The 13,585-nt window shown below is 25.6% G+C and overlaps 1 protein-coding gene across 2 annotated transcripts in view; it reads left to right on the forward strand.

Annotated features, from left to right (window-relative positions):
• Positions 1–13,585, forward strand: part of LOC136983035 (ankyrin repeat domain-containing protein 26-like) — a 69,039-nt gene that overhangs the window by 50,811 nt on the left and 4,643 nt on the right. For both annotated transcript variants that reach the window (XM_067279648.1, XM_067279649.1), the window contains 11 exons: positions 1,293–1,532; positions 1,759–2,177; positions 2,281–2,365; positions 2,432–2,554; positions 2,632–2,757; positions 6,920–7,045; positions 7,128–7,298; positions 7,377–7,501; positions 10,763–10,832; positions 13,032–13,115; positions 13,187–13,268. In XM_067279648.1, the coding sequence (XP_067135749.1) occupies positions 1,293–1,532; positions 1,759–2,177; positions 2,281–2,365; positions 2,432–2,554; positions 2,632–2,757; positions 6,920–7,045; positions 7,128–7,298; positions 7,377–7,501; positions 10,763–10,832; positions 13,032–13,115; positions 13,187–13,268 (1,651 nt within the window). The remainder of the gene's footprint in view (positions 1–1,292; positions 1,533–1,758; positions 2,178–2,280; positions 2,366–2,431; positions 2,555–2,631; positions 2,758–6,919; positions 7,046–7,127; positions 7,299–7,376; positions 7,502–10,762; positions 10,833–13,031; positions 13,116–13,186; positions 13,269–13,585) is intronic.

Consider the following 13,585-nt stretch of genomic DNA (forward strand, 5'->3'; position numbering starts at 1 on the left):
ACTTCACGCAGGCAAGTGCTGTGCGCTACCTGTCACAGTAATGGAACAATGGCTCATCTATTTAATGCTATATTATTGTCACAGTAATTCAGTGAATATAATATATATTTTTTAAAATTATTATATTTTCTTGTAAGAATTATATTTAGTTAATTATTTTGTTAAATTTTTTTCAATAGATAGTACTACATGTAAAGCCAAATTGCAATCAAATGTAGACAGGAATGAATTGATTTATAGAAATTCAATCAATTATTTGGGGTGGGATGTATAAAGTTATTTAAGTTAGAAGTATTTGAACATAACTGTCGAGTTTTGTAGCAATTGGTCGAACGGCCTAGGAGTGCATAGCAAATCAAACAAACATCCTTGTTTATATATATATATAGATTAATACAATAATTAACCATATTTTTAGTATTAAAAAATATGTTATTTATATTACAAAAAATTTAAGTTAAATAAATTGTAATATTATAAGATACCATACATTATATCAGTCAGATGGCCAAGGCAGGTAAGGAATTGCCTATTGCTCTGGGGGACTCAGGATCAAATTCAGATGAGCAATCCCAGGAATTTTTCACAGGTAGTCTGTCTCAGATATGTTGGATCTTGTCCTTTACCACCTGGTTGTTCCCATTGTCTGCTTGGCCAAACTCTTGAGAGGCATGATTAAAAGACCCTGTTTACATGACAAAAGTTTACTGGGGTAAGATTTATCCCAATTAAGTTAACCAGGAATAACTAGAACATAAGTTAAGATAGTTTTTATATAGAATGCAATATGATTTAGGTTAATGTGACATCATTCTTTCAGTTGTTAATTCCAGCAGAGAATTAATGCTCTGACTTTTCACAGATCTGCTTTAAAAAAAAATTAAATCAGTTGCAGAAAAGGTGTTAAAATAACCCAATTATTATTAGAGTTTTAATCAGGATCAGCTAATTCCATTCTGTTTAAATGAAAAATGTTAATTGAGTTCAAAGTCTTGACTGTGGTGAACTTTCCTCGTGTAAATGTAGTATTAGTGTTGATGGGATAGAAAGAGATCAAAGATAATATTATAAATAATAACTATATTTCAGTATATCTCAGTAAAAGTTTAATATCATTTCTGAAATAAATCATGATTATAGGTTCAGAAATATTATAAAATATAAATGTATAATAATTTATTTTTATTTAATAATAATAAAAAATGAAAGAAAATTTCTATGGATTTAATTTTTATTATTAAGAATTTGAATTAAATAACTAAAAAAAATGTGTTCAATTAATTTATTGCTAGGATGATTTAAACAATAAAGTTGCTGAATTATCAGGAAAGCTTGAAGTAGTTCAAGATAAAAAGAATCAAATAGAAAATCAGTTACAGATTTTAGATAAAGAGCTGCAAAAAAAACAGTATGAATTGAATAAATCTATAGAGATGCATAATGTACATATTAAAGGAATAGAATTTGAAAAAGAAGAATTACGAAAAGAAGCAAAGTCCGAATTAGATAAGAGGCTTGCGTTAGAAAATAAAGTAAGAGAAAATAATTTATTATTTCACTCATAATTAATAAAAATCAGTTAAATTTAAAAAAAAATAAAGTTTAAAAATGGAACTTTTTTAAATGTCGTTTTAATTTAACAAATGAAAATATGTATTTTTACATAAATTAAATCTACGAAGAACCAAAATTTGTTAAAGTAGTGAAATTTATAGGGAGAGAGAAATTATGATTTAAATGATATATTAATTGTTTTAGGCTATTGAAACATTTGAAGAAATAAATAAATTGAATTCCGAATGTCAACATTATAAGCAAATGGTTGAAGCATTAAAAATTTCTTCAGTAAAAGAATCTGAAAATTATGAAGTCTTAGAGAAATTACGAATAGAAAATCAAGATTTAAAAAGAGAATTAAATGATATCAAAAAATTATGTGAATATACAGAAAATATTACAACTCAAGAAAAAGAAGCAGCAAAAAATACATTATCATGCATAAATGACGAATTACAAAAGACAAAAATTCAATTGGATGATAAATCTGTAAAAATATTAGAATTACAAAAATCAATAAGAGAAAGAGACCAGTCTGCTTTTGAGAAAGATTTAAAATTTAATGACTTAGAGAAAGAAAACTCTTATTTAAACCAAAAAGTAGATAAATTGCAACAAAGGTAATATTTAAGTAAAATAATTTTTTAAATGGAGCTTTTCTATCAACTTTAAAAGGTTGATAGAAATTTATACAATGTTATTAAAAAATTCTTTATTTAATAGGTTTCTAGCTCAACAAAAAGAATTAAATTTCTTAAAATTGGAATCAGAAGATAATGGAAATAATTCAGCAGAACTTTGTGCTAAGGTAATTTGTATATAAACATTTTTGTTTTAATACACAGTAAATTAATAACGTTAATTATAATTTCAGAATGAAATACTAAATAAACAAATTGATTCTTTGAAATTGGAAAAATTTCAATTAGAAGAAGAACTTGCAAAAGAAAAAGACTATTCTAATATGTTAAATTCTAAAATCGATACTTTTAAAAAGGTAAGTGGCATACTAAAATCAACCTGTCTAAGATATAAGAATTAAAATGTATTATATGAAAAATTGATTCTCTACAGAATGAAGATAAAATTCATCAACAGATTCATTTGCTGAAAGCAGAAAAAAATACATTGCAAGAAAAACTGTCTAAAGAAAATGAACATTGTCATTCTTTACATCAGCAATTGAAATCTTTTAATGAAGTATGATTAATTTATTAAAAAATTTAATTAGATGATAATTTTTAGTAGTGCACGTAATGATCATTTTATTATACTTTTTGCATATATATAATTAGTAAATTTAGGTATTTTCAATAAAATTTAAATATATATACAATTACAAAAAAGTTTTTCAAAACTTTTAAGTATTTATTTTTCAAAGATTTCAGAAAATCTCTAAAACAATTGATATAACAGAAATTTTTAACAAAACTATCTTCTCATTTTTCCATTAATATGAATGCATGCTATAAGTTTTTATGGATGCTGTAATTAATTCTATTTTTGATGAAAATTATGGAGTGTCTGAAATAATACAATATAAGATCTGAAATATATGGAAAATGAACCAAAATGTACATATTTCTACACTTTTTAACTGCAGATATGATCAAGCTGATATGCTAATATTTTATTACTATGAAAGAATTATAAATTCATGATTAGTCTTAGTTGCATTAATTAAAAAAACTGCATGAAATTGGAATCTGTCATTATGGAGATCTGAATTCTAATTAGATTTTGATGTTCATGATTTTTATTGAATAATACATTTAGGTTATCATTTTTGATCCCTTATCTATGTTGATAAATTCCACCGTAGATTATACATGCTCATAATGGGCCAAACTGAGCCAGTCATATAGTGGGCTTATGCTTTGTATTAAAAACAAATAAAATTAGTCTTAGATGTAGTTTTGTCAGTTCTTTGAACACTTGATAGAAATAAATTTCTCTGTGATATTTACAGTTATTGGTATTCGTTGTTACAATATTATAGCTTTGATGATCTTTTGCCAAAATGAAAAAAACATGTATATTAATTTATGGACTAAACTTGATCTTCTCCCTCTGCTTTTTATTTTTATATGCTTATCTTTGCATAATGACTTTGATGCTACATCATAATAATACATAAGAATAATTGAATTACAGTTGAATCCATTTACCTCAAACATCTTTATCTCAAAATTTTTTTTTTTTCCTGCATTTTCAACATAAATTCAATATATTTTCTATGTTCATCTCAAATAATTTTCTCCCAAAACTTCTATATCTCAAATTATGGACTGAAGTGTCAATTACAAATTCAAAACTCGGCAACTACATTTTGATAAAAAAATTGTAATTGAGGAACATCTCTTACAAACAATACATAGTTACAATTATTGCTGCTTTTTTCTGATTGGCTACAAATTTGTCTTGCATCTTATTGGTTGAAGAAAGTCAGGCGTTGGAAACTATTGACAAATCATTTCTGTTAAGGTATGTCAAAAATGTTTTATTTATACCTAGTACAGGTATATACTGTACTTGATATTGTATTAATAAAATACCTTACCACCAATTAAATCTAATACTGTTTACTGTGTAGAAACCTCTATATCTCAAAACCTTTTTCTCGTTTCTGAGATTTGAGCTAGGTTCAGCTGTATATGATGAAATCATGTAATTGTTTCATCATATAATACAATAATGAAAAATTTTAATTTTTTATACATCATTCATTATATTAAATTTTAAGTATTTGAAATAAAAACTATTCTAAACACTATTCACATTATGAAACAAGTTTTTAATTGCCAATATTTTATTTGAAGGATCATGCCTATTGAGTTAATTTCAATTGGTTTTTTACCAATTCATTGACAAATATTAGTCAAAAAAATGTTATATAAATTTTTAAAATTACTAATGAATCAATTTATTCGGTTATTACTTACTTTAAAAACATATACAAAAACTAAATCTGTATTTCTTAAATTAATTTGTCTATAATAGAACTAAACCTTTACCATTTGAATTCATGTTAAAAGACAGTTTTTAAATTCATTTTTCAACCAAGTTTCAAGAAAGAAAATGAAATTTCATCTCAATTATGAATCTAAGATTACAGTTTGACTTTTTACTATTCTGAAACCATGTCATTAATTGATCACTTGGCATTCCTTCATCTCTTTATTTCCAGTTCAACCGAATTGTAAATAAAGAGACGAAGGAATGTCAAGCGATCGATTAATTACACTACATAGTGTTTAAGAAACAAAGTTTGAATTTTATTTGATCAATATTTCTTCTTTTGAGTTTTATCTATTTAAATAAAAAAATCAATGATTTATGTTTTAGGAATTATCTGTACTTAGATGAAATTCATTGCATTTAAATATCTTTTTCTGCTATTTTGGAGACTGTCTTTAAGCCAAAGTATTTTTGAGATTTTCAGCCCATTATTGCAATAAAAACTTTTATAAAAGAATGTAAAATATCAAATTCAAACATCATCAGATTTTAGATTCATAATGTTATAAAACAATCTTAGCTTCACAAGCAGATGCTCCAATTCTATGCACTTTAACAATGAATTTCGTTTGAGAAAAATGTAATATAAAAAGTTTTTCTATTAAATATAAGCTGAATTGTGTATAGCTTTGTTTAATTTTAAAGTCTGTAATTAATTAATAAATTTTGAAAAATGGAAATTTATAGGAAAGAAGTTTTTCGTGTTATATAAATTTAATTACTGTAATTAATTTTATATATTAAATATATAACTTTATTTTGACATTTAATCAAAATAAAATTATAATTATATGAATTATCTATATTTACACGAAATATGAACAATAATAATTTAACATTAGTGATCAAAGTGAAAGCAATATTTTATTAATTTATTGGGTTGTTTGGAAAGTAATTTCATTTTTTTCCATAGAAAAATAAATGCAATATTCTTAAAATAAATATTTTATTGAATTATATATTGATCATTTTGGTCAAATACCTGTTGTCATTGTTTCTGGTAGTAGCATGATTTCACATTCATAAAAATTTTGATCGTTGTTTACAAAAAACTGATTCAAGTGATTTTTGACATTGTCATTTCAAGTAAATGTCTTACAGTTAAAAAAAATTTGTATAGGCCGGAACAAGTAATAATCTGAGTATGCCCGATCTGGCGAATTTGGTTGGTGTGATAACACATCCCATCTAAGCTATAACAGTTTCTGACGAGTTACCAAACTTGTGTGAAATTTGGCATTATCACGGTAAAACACTACACTTTGTTTGTTGATCAATTCTGGCCTTTTCTGTTTTACATTATTACTCAATTTGTTTACTTGATGGCAGTACACTTTCGAATTAATTGTTAAATTGTCTGGTAATAGCTCAAAAAAAAGTTTCTTTAAAATCCCACCATAGAGAGCATCTCTCGTTAATAACACGTGGAACCCATATATCGAGCTTTGAAACGAAACCAATTTGTTTTAAGTAGTAATAAACGGTTCAATTTAACAGATTTAATCACTGATTTCATGTGTTGTTATATGGCAGATTGCTTCAATCAGTACCTTTATTTTGTTTTCATTGGCTTCAAATGGCCATCCAGAATGTGGTGTATCTTCAATATTAAAATTGCCAGAATGCAGCTTTGTAAACCAGTTTTGGCACTGTCTTTCTCTCAACACATCTTCTCCAAACATGTACCACAAGTTTTTTCTTGTTTGAACAGCATTTTGATTTTTTAGTTATAAAAAAGTAAAATATGCCGAAAATGATGCTTTTGATTTTCCATATTTGTTGGGTCACCGAAAAGAAACAATTGTACAAAATCAAACAAAATTTTTTACAAATAAGCCTTAAATGTCAGCTGTCGAAGTATATAATGAAAATGTGGTTTAAAATAAAATTGGCTGGTAAAACTACATCTAATTCCTCTAGTAATAAAAAAACAAAATTACTTTCCGAACAACCCAATAAAAATATTTATTTTTTTTTATATTGATATTATCAGTAGCATATAGGATATAAAAAATGTTCTTTATATATTTTATTTCTGAAATATTTAATGCATTTTGAAATTAATAAAACATCTAAAATATATTGTTTAAGAAGTAATTTTTGGTTATTACTTAAGAATTAATACATACTTGAATCATATAGCATTTTATGCCTATTCTAGTAACAGCATGGTCTTTCAATGTTGTGTTAAAGTCAGGACATTTGTGGCATTTTACAGGGAGAGTGACACTACAATTTTATGCATTTAAACACTGAATTTAGAAACTGAATGAATTAGTTTATAAAATGATTATTAATTTATTTATGTTAATTTATGTACATGTTTATGTGTATGTAATTTCAGAAAGAAGAACTGTTAAATGAGAAAGTTGATATGTTGCAAATGCAAAATAAACAATTGGAAGATGAATTAAGTAAAGAAAAAGAACATTCTAGTATGTTAGATAACAAACTTGAGACTTTTAACCAGGTTAGTTACAGAACAGTAATTTAATAATTTAAAATATATATATTTTTCAATGTTTGTTTAACAAAAAACAAAAATATTTTAGAATCTCAAAAAAATGGAAATGTTGGTTGAAAGTCTACAAGCAGCAAAAGAGGAGTTAGAATCAAAACTTAATGTGGAGGGATCTTTTAATAATAATTTAAGTAGCAAAGAGATTATTTGTACAAATCATTCATCTCCTGATGATAATTCTGTTTTTCAATTAACTGAAAAAGTAAGAGGATTTCTTCAGTTTTCTACAAAACAACTATTCACTGTTTATTCAAAATGAGAAATTAAAATTTATTTACAGTTAAAAGTTATGGAACACGCAAAAGAAAAAACAGAAATGCTCCTACAGAAGGAAAGAGAGAAGTCTTATAAAGTTATGAAATTAAAACAATCGTCAGATATACTTTTGGAACAGGAAAATTTCAGGTTTGTTAAATATATAATAAATTCAAAAGTAAATGTTTTAAAACTAATCCAAATAATATCAGATTTCTTGGGTGAAGTCTGTAATTTTTAAAATTAATTGAAGACCTTTCGGCAAGAAAATGTTAACTTGGTTTCTTTGTTGAACATTATTGAATTTTTACACATACAGGGCAGATTTTATTTCCAGATTCATAACTCATGACTTTTCATAGATTAACTATATTAGAGCTTGATAGTCTAATCATTTTCACTCTGTCCTCAATACAGGGCAAATTTGGAACTTTAGGGTAACTTTCCAGGAACTTGACAAAATGAGTTAACATGTTCTTGTCCCAAGATTTTTAATAATTAATTTAAAGACTTTTATCATTATAAGAATTGATTTAAACAATTATTTAGTTATAAATTCAGAAATTTGTCATTATTAGAGTTATGTTTATATTTAATATACGAGGGCTATTTTTTAAATAAGGTCCGTTTGTGAATAATAGTGAGAATAATGCGCAGTCACGGCAGTATGCATACGCTTCTGCTCCGAGCAAGCTTGGCGCGCGTTTTGACGCCATTTGCAGCCATATCGTCTGTCTGTATGCTGAGCTGTATAAGTTTAAAATGTTTAAGAAAATTGAGTCTCCCGCCGACTGTGAGATACGATCTGTTATTCGATTCTTGAATGCAAGAAACTTGGCAGCAGCGGAAATTCACTGTCAGATTTGTGAAGTTTACGGTGATAATGCTACGAGTGACAGTAAAGTTCGAAAATGGGTAAGAATGTTCAAGGATGGGCGAGTTAATGTGCATGATGAGCCACGCCCTGGTCGACCTTCTCTGATTTCCGAAGATTTGGTTCGGGATGTGGATAACAAAATTCGAGAGGACCGACGATTCACGATTTCAACGTTATCAATTGAATTTCCACAGATTTCAAGATCAGTTTTGTATACCATTGTTTCGGAGAAACTGAATTATCGAAAATTGTTTTCTCGGTGCGTTCCAAGACTGCTTTCTGACGATCACAAAACAAAAAGATTAAACAGTGCTTTATCGTTTTGACTCGATACGATCATCCACACAGTCCAAACCTTGCACCCAGTGATTTTCACTTGTTTCGATACTTAAAGGAGTTCCTTGCTGGTCAACATTTCAACGACGAAGGAGAAGTGAAAACTGCAGTCGTGGATTGGGCTTCTTGACAGGCGGCAGATTTCTTTGATGTCGGAATTCAAAAAATTGTTGAGCGGTATGAAAAATGTTTAAACAAAATGGAAATTATGTAGAAAAGTAGATAAAAGTATGTAGAATATAGAAAAAAATATATTTTAACGATATTTACAGTATTTTTCTTCTTATTAAAAAACGAACCTTATTTAAAAAATAGCCCTCGTATATTAACATAAAGTATATGTTAATATAAACATACTATTGTCCAAAGTATATCAAAACATAACATAAATTAATTTGTTAGATTAATATATATATATATATATATTTTTTATTTTTAATAATATGAATTTTTCCATGTATAAAAATTTTTTATTTGATATATTTTTTTAATTATATTTAATTCATGTTTGGAAAATTTATCATTAGTTGTTGTAGTCAATACATATATGAAATAACAAAAGACAAAATTAACTTGGGGCAATCTTAATGGAATATGGAAAGTTTTACAGTAATTGTAATACATATATATTACGGATACAGGAAAAAACAAAATATATATTACAGATTAGTAGAGAAATAGTAATAAGTGAAAAATGTAAAGAAATAATTAATAAAATATAAAAATATGAAATACATAAATATATTGAAGCTACAAAATGTTTTCATTTTTCATTGTTCGCTATACCAGCAACAGTCCAAGCAATTTTTGCCTACAAAGACAACCTTTTATTTGAGGCTGTACCACTACAATAAAATGCAAAATGGATAAAAATGTTCTCTGGTGATTATGCCAATACAATAATTCACAATACAATTGATTAGAATTAAAATTAATAAAAAGTTATTTAATAAAATATATTTTTCTCTGTAGAATAATAATTCCTAAATACTAATTATTTCTAACATTTTCAATTCTCCTTCACTTCTTTAATCCAGCACACATCATAACTAAATATTGATTTATATAGTTTGAGAAATCTAAAGTATTCCTATACCACAAAATTTTCGTCTTTGAAGAAATAATTCATATTGTGAACTTTTTGTTAGCCATATTAAAAGTCATGGCTTAGACCTGGATGTACTGTACAGACATATCTAAATATCATTTTAGATTTTGTTTCTGTAAACCCTTAAAAATTCAATTTTCTTGTGTAAATCATGTAATCATGTAGTATATGTCATATTTAAATAAATAATAACATTTTTCACTATATTTCACAATTTATACTTTTTGTACAGCTGCATGGTAAGATGTCAGCCTACTGTTGTGGGGAACCAAGTTCAAATCCGATCTGGATTCCATAATTCATCGTGGACATTATGGGTCAGAACTTCATTAACCATTTATTTATGTTGCTAACATTATTATTGTTAGTAAGCAAAATTAAAGCAGCAGTATAACATTAATATACCAGTTTCCCTATTGAACAAAGTGATCTCTATAATACATATGTTTATCTTTTAAAAACATTGTATTTTTAAAGATATTATGTTGGGAATTTATTTTTAGAGAAAGATCAAATTAACTTTACATAAAAGTAAGAACATGTAAGGAACTTAACTCATTTTTATTTATCTTGCTAATCATTAATTAAATCTCAATAGCTGTGTTGAATAATTCATTATTTGGTAGAATATTATACTTAATATTAATGTGTTGATTACTAAAGAAAGGAAGATGATAATGAAAAATTTTAAAAATAATTTAATTTTCAAAGAATTATGTTGAAAATCTACAAACGTTAATGCTTGAAATATATTATAAAATGGAAATAGCAATAAAAATTGCTATCCAGTTTTATTGTTTGAAATTTGTATTGATCTTTTTATATTGATAAAAAAGATTTTTCTTATTTTACAATAGTTAATTAAATTATAAGTTGCTGCTACAAGTTTAGTTATACTTTTTATTGATATTATTGACATGACAAGATGACAAATTTATTACAAATATTAAACAAGTTTAATATAATAAATTTGTCATGTAATTTGTAATCATTTATTAACTTAATAATTCTTTGTAATTTTAAATAAATCTGAAATTTTGATTGGATTATGATAGTTGAAGTTATTGATAGAAAATATTCAAATTTACAGAATTCATCAATTAATGGATATTATATCGAAGCTAAAAACAGAACTTGCTATGTCAAATAACAAAATTAAGGTGAGTTAGCATTAAAGTAAATATATGTCATTATAATTTAAATGTAAAATTAATATTAAGTGTAATTAAGAAGCTTAATTTTATCATGTTAACATCTAGAAAAGGTTTATTCTGTTTATCTACATTAGCAATTTTGTAGATACAGCATTTTGGATTCAATTACTGAAACACAATTTTTTGGTATCATTATTATATTTAAAATTTTAGAGCAGGGCTGAGTATGTAAACAGTCTTACGTTTAGAGTTGATGAGTGTTAATCTCTTTCCTTCCTACATATTTCACGAAATGATTCATATAGATCAAAGAAAATTTGTTCAAAACAAAATGTGTTATAGAGGTTTATTGAATCATCATACTGATAAAGAAAATTTGGTTAATGTTACCTTAGGTGCCAAGCTGGCGGCTCGTCTCCGATTCCAGCAAGGAAACAGTATGACGCACGTTCTAACCTAACCTAACCTATTCTAATAAATTACCATAATTATTAGCAACCAAATTATTAGAATAGGTTAGGTTAAGTTAGAACATGCGTCCCACTGTTTCCTTGCTGGAATCAGAGACGAGTTGCCATCTTGGCACCTAAGGTAACATTAACCGAAAATTTCAATAAGTTGAATATTTGCTACTCCTGCTAAGATTCATTGCTTTTGATAGCCAATAAAGTGATAAGTGATACCAGCATGTGTGTTTACATTTTATACTAACAAAGGAATCAATATAAATTGATAAAATGTTTCAGAAAATTCATATTTCATATAGAAAATAAAAATTTTTTAAATTCATTTTTAAATCATAAAAATACCAAAGCCTTTATTCCTAAATACAAAGATAATCATAATAAAAATTTAAGGTTTATCAAGATAATGATTAATAATTTTGTGAAATTATTGTGATTAATGGTTTCACTATAAATTTTTTATATTATTTATAATTATATAAGTTTTTCTCATTAATTTCCATTATTTTAATTGTTAAAGCAAAATTAGTAAATTTGTAAACAATTTATATATGTTATTAATTGTTTAGTGGAGATATTTTCTGGAAATCTTTCATCACAAAGCTAGTTGAGATCATAAAAAGATATTTAAAACCAAAGCTATGTAGCCAGAGCCAGTCAGAGCTTCCATTTTTTGCAGTTTTTGGTACAATATTTAGCTTTTCCTTATCATATCAACAAGAAATAAACAAATAGAGGGCAATTAGGAAGATCCGTTAGTTGTTAGATGGTTCGTACAAGTATGCATTTAGTTTTATGGCGCGCACTAATTTTTCCAGTTTGATTTATATTATTGATATATGATAATATATTCTAAAATTATTTAACGTGTAAAATATTTTAAAAAATTATTTTATTTATACAGAATACAAAAAAGTTTTCATTTTGCAATTCTTTTTGCTTTTCTATTTAATATATCATCATAATCTTTTTAATATCTTCATTTGTATAAAGAGGAATTGTAAAAATGTACAGTATAAACCAAATCCAAGTTCTTTAGTCAATTAATAAACTAAATTACCAGATTATTTTTGGGCCATATTAAAGTATAACCTAAAAATAATCAAAAAATTCTTGTCAATCAGAAACCTGAATTTTTGATTTTATTTTATTAATGATTTTTATAGAAATCTTTGAAATTAAATTTGTTAATTTGTGGAATCTGTTTAAAAAAAAAGCTGAGTGAAATTCATTTTTGTGTTTGTGGATAATCAAAATATTTTATATTAAGTTTGAAAACTGGAGAATGCATTTTTACATAAATCATTCTGCATTTTAATAAATATTTTCTAGTCTTTCCGATACATTTAATCTTATAATACAATATAGAAAGAGGCTGAGTATAACAGCATTATATCTGAAATAACTTGATAAATATTAAATTTTTATTGTTAAAGTTTATAAGTTTATCAATGTTTGTTTATTTAGTACAAGGTACAAATACCCTTTGTATGCGGTGTCCCCATAAGGAATGAATACAGTAAATATAATACAGTAAAAAGGTAATCTTTGTACAAAATCTAAGTCCATATATACAAAAACCAAAACATAATATGCAATAAGCATTACATATAAGCAACATCCCGTGCATAATACAATTTCAGTAGATAAATAAAATCTCTGGTACTAATCAATGTTAAGAAGCAACATTAAAAAACAAATTATTTGAAGTAAAGCAATTTTTTTTCCAATTTTTTGGCAGAGTTTGGATAATTTTACTCATGATTTAGAACAGAGATATCAAAGAGAAGAGTGGAGAACAAAAATTGATGATCTTAATAAACAAGTAAATATTTATTTCTTGTTTCTACTTAATTAAATATATATTTTTTAAAATAAATTTTAATTACTTTATAGATTGAGCAACTTCAAAAAGAGATGGGAGTTGAACGAAATTTGAGATACGAAGCAGAATCGAAATGTTCTCTACTGGAAACAGGTAAAAAAGTATTTTTAACTTTTATAATTTACAGTATTAAGACAAATCTTATGAATCTACTTTAAATGTAATTTTTTCGGAACTTCTAAGTTGGTTTTGTTGCCACTTAAACACTTAGTATTATCTGTTAAGTAACGAATTTTGCTAGAAAATAAAATTAAATTAGATCAAAATCATTGCATATCTTTAAAATAGATTTTGATGTTTATAAATATTTAATTTTCAAATTTTGAGTTCTTTCTGCTATTTATTTTTGTTTAGTAATGTATGCCATTAGTTTAATGCAAGAGAATGCCATAATTAAAAGTTATATTCTG

This window comes from Centruroides vittatus, unplaced genomic scaffold, assembly GCF_030686945.1.
Source record: "Centruroides vittatus isolate TY-2023 unplaced genomic scaffold, ASM3068694v2 contig_875, whole genome shotgun sequence".
In the NCBI taxonomy this organism is placed as follows: Eukaryota; Metazoa; Arthropoda; class Arachnida; order Scorpiones; family Buthidae; genus Centruroides; species Centruroides vittatus.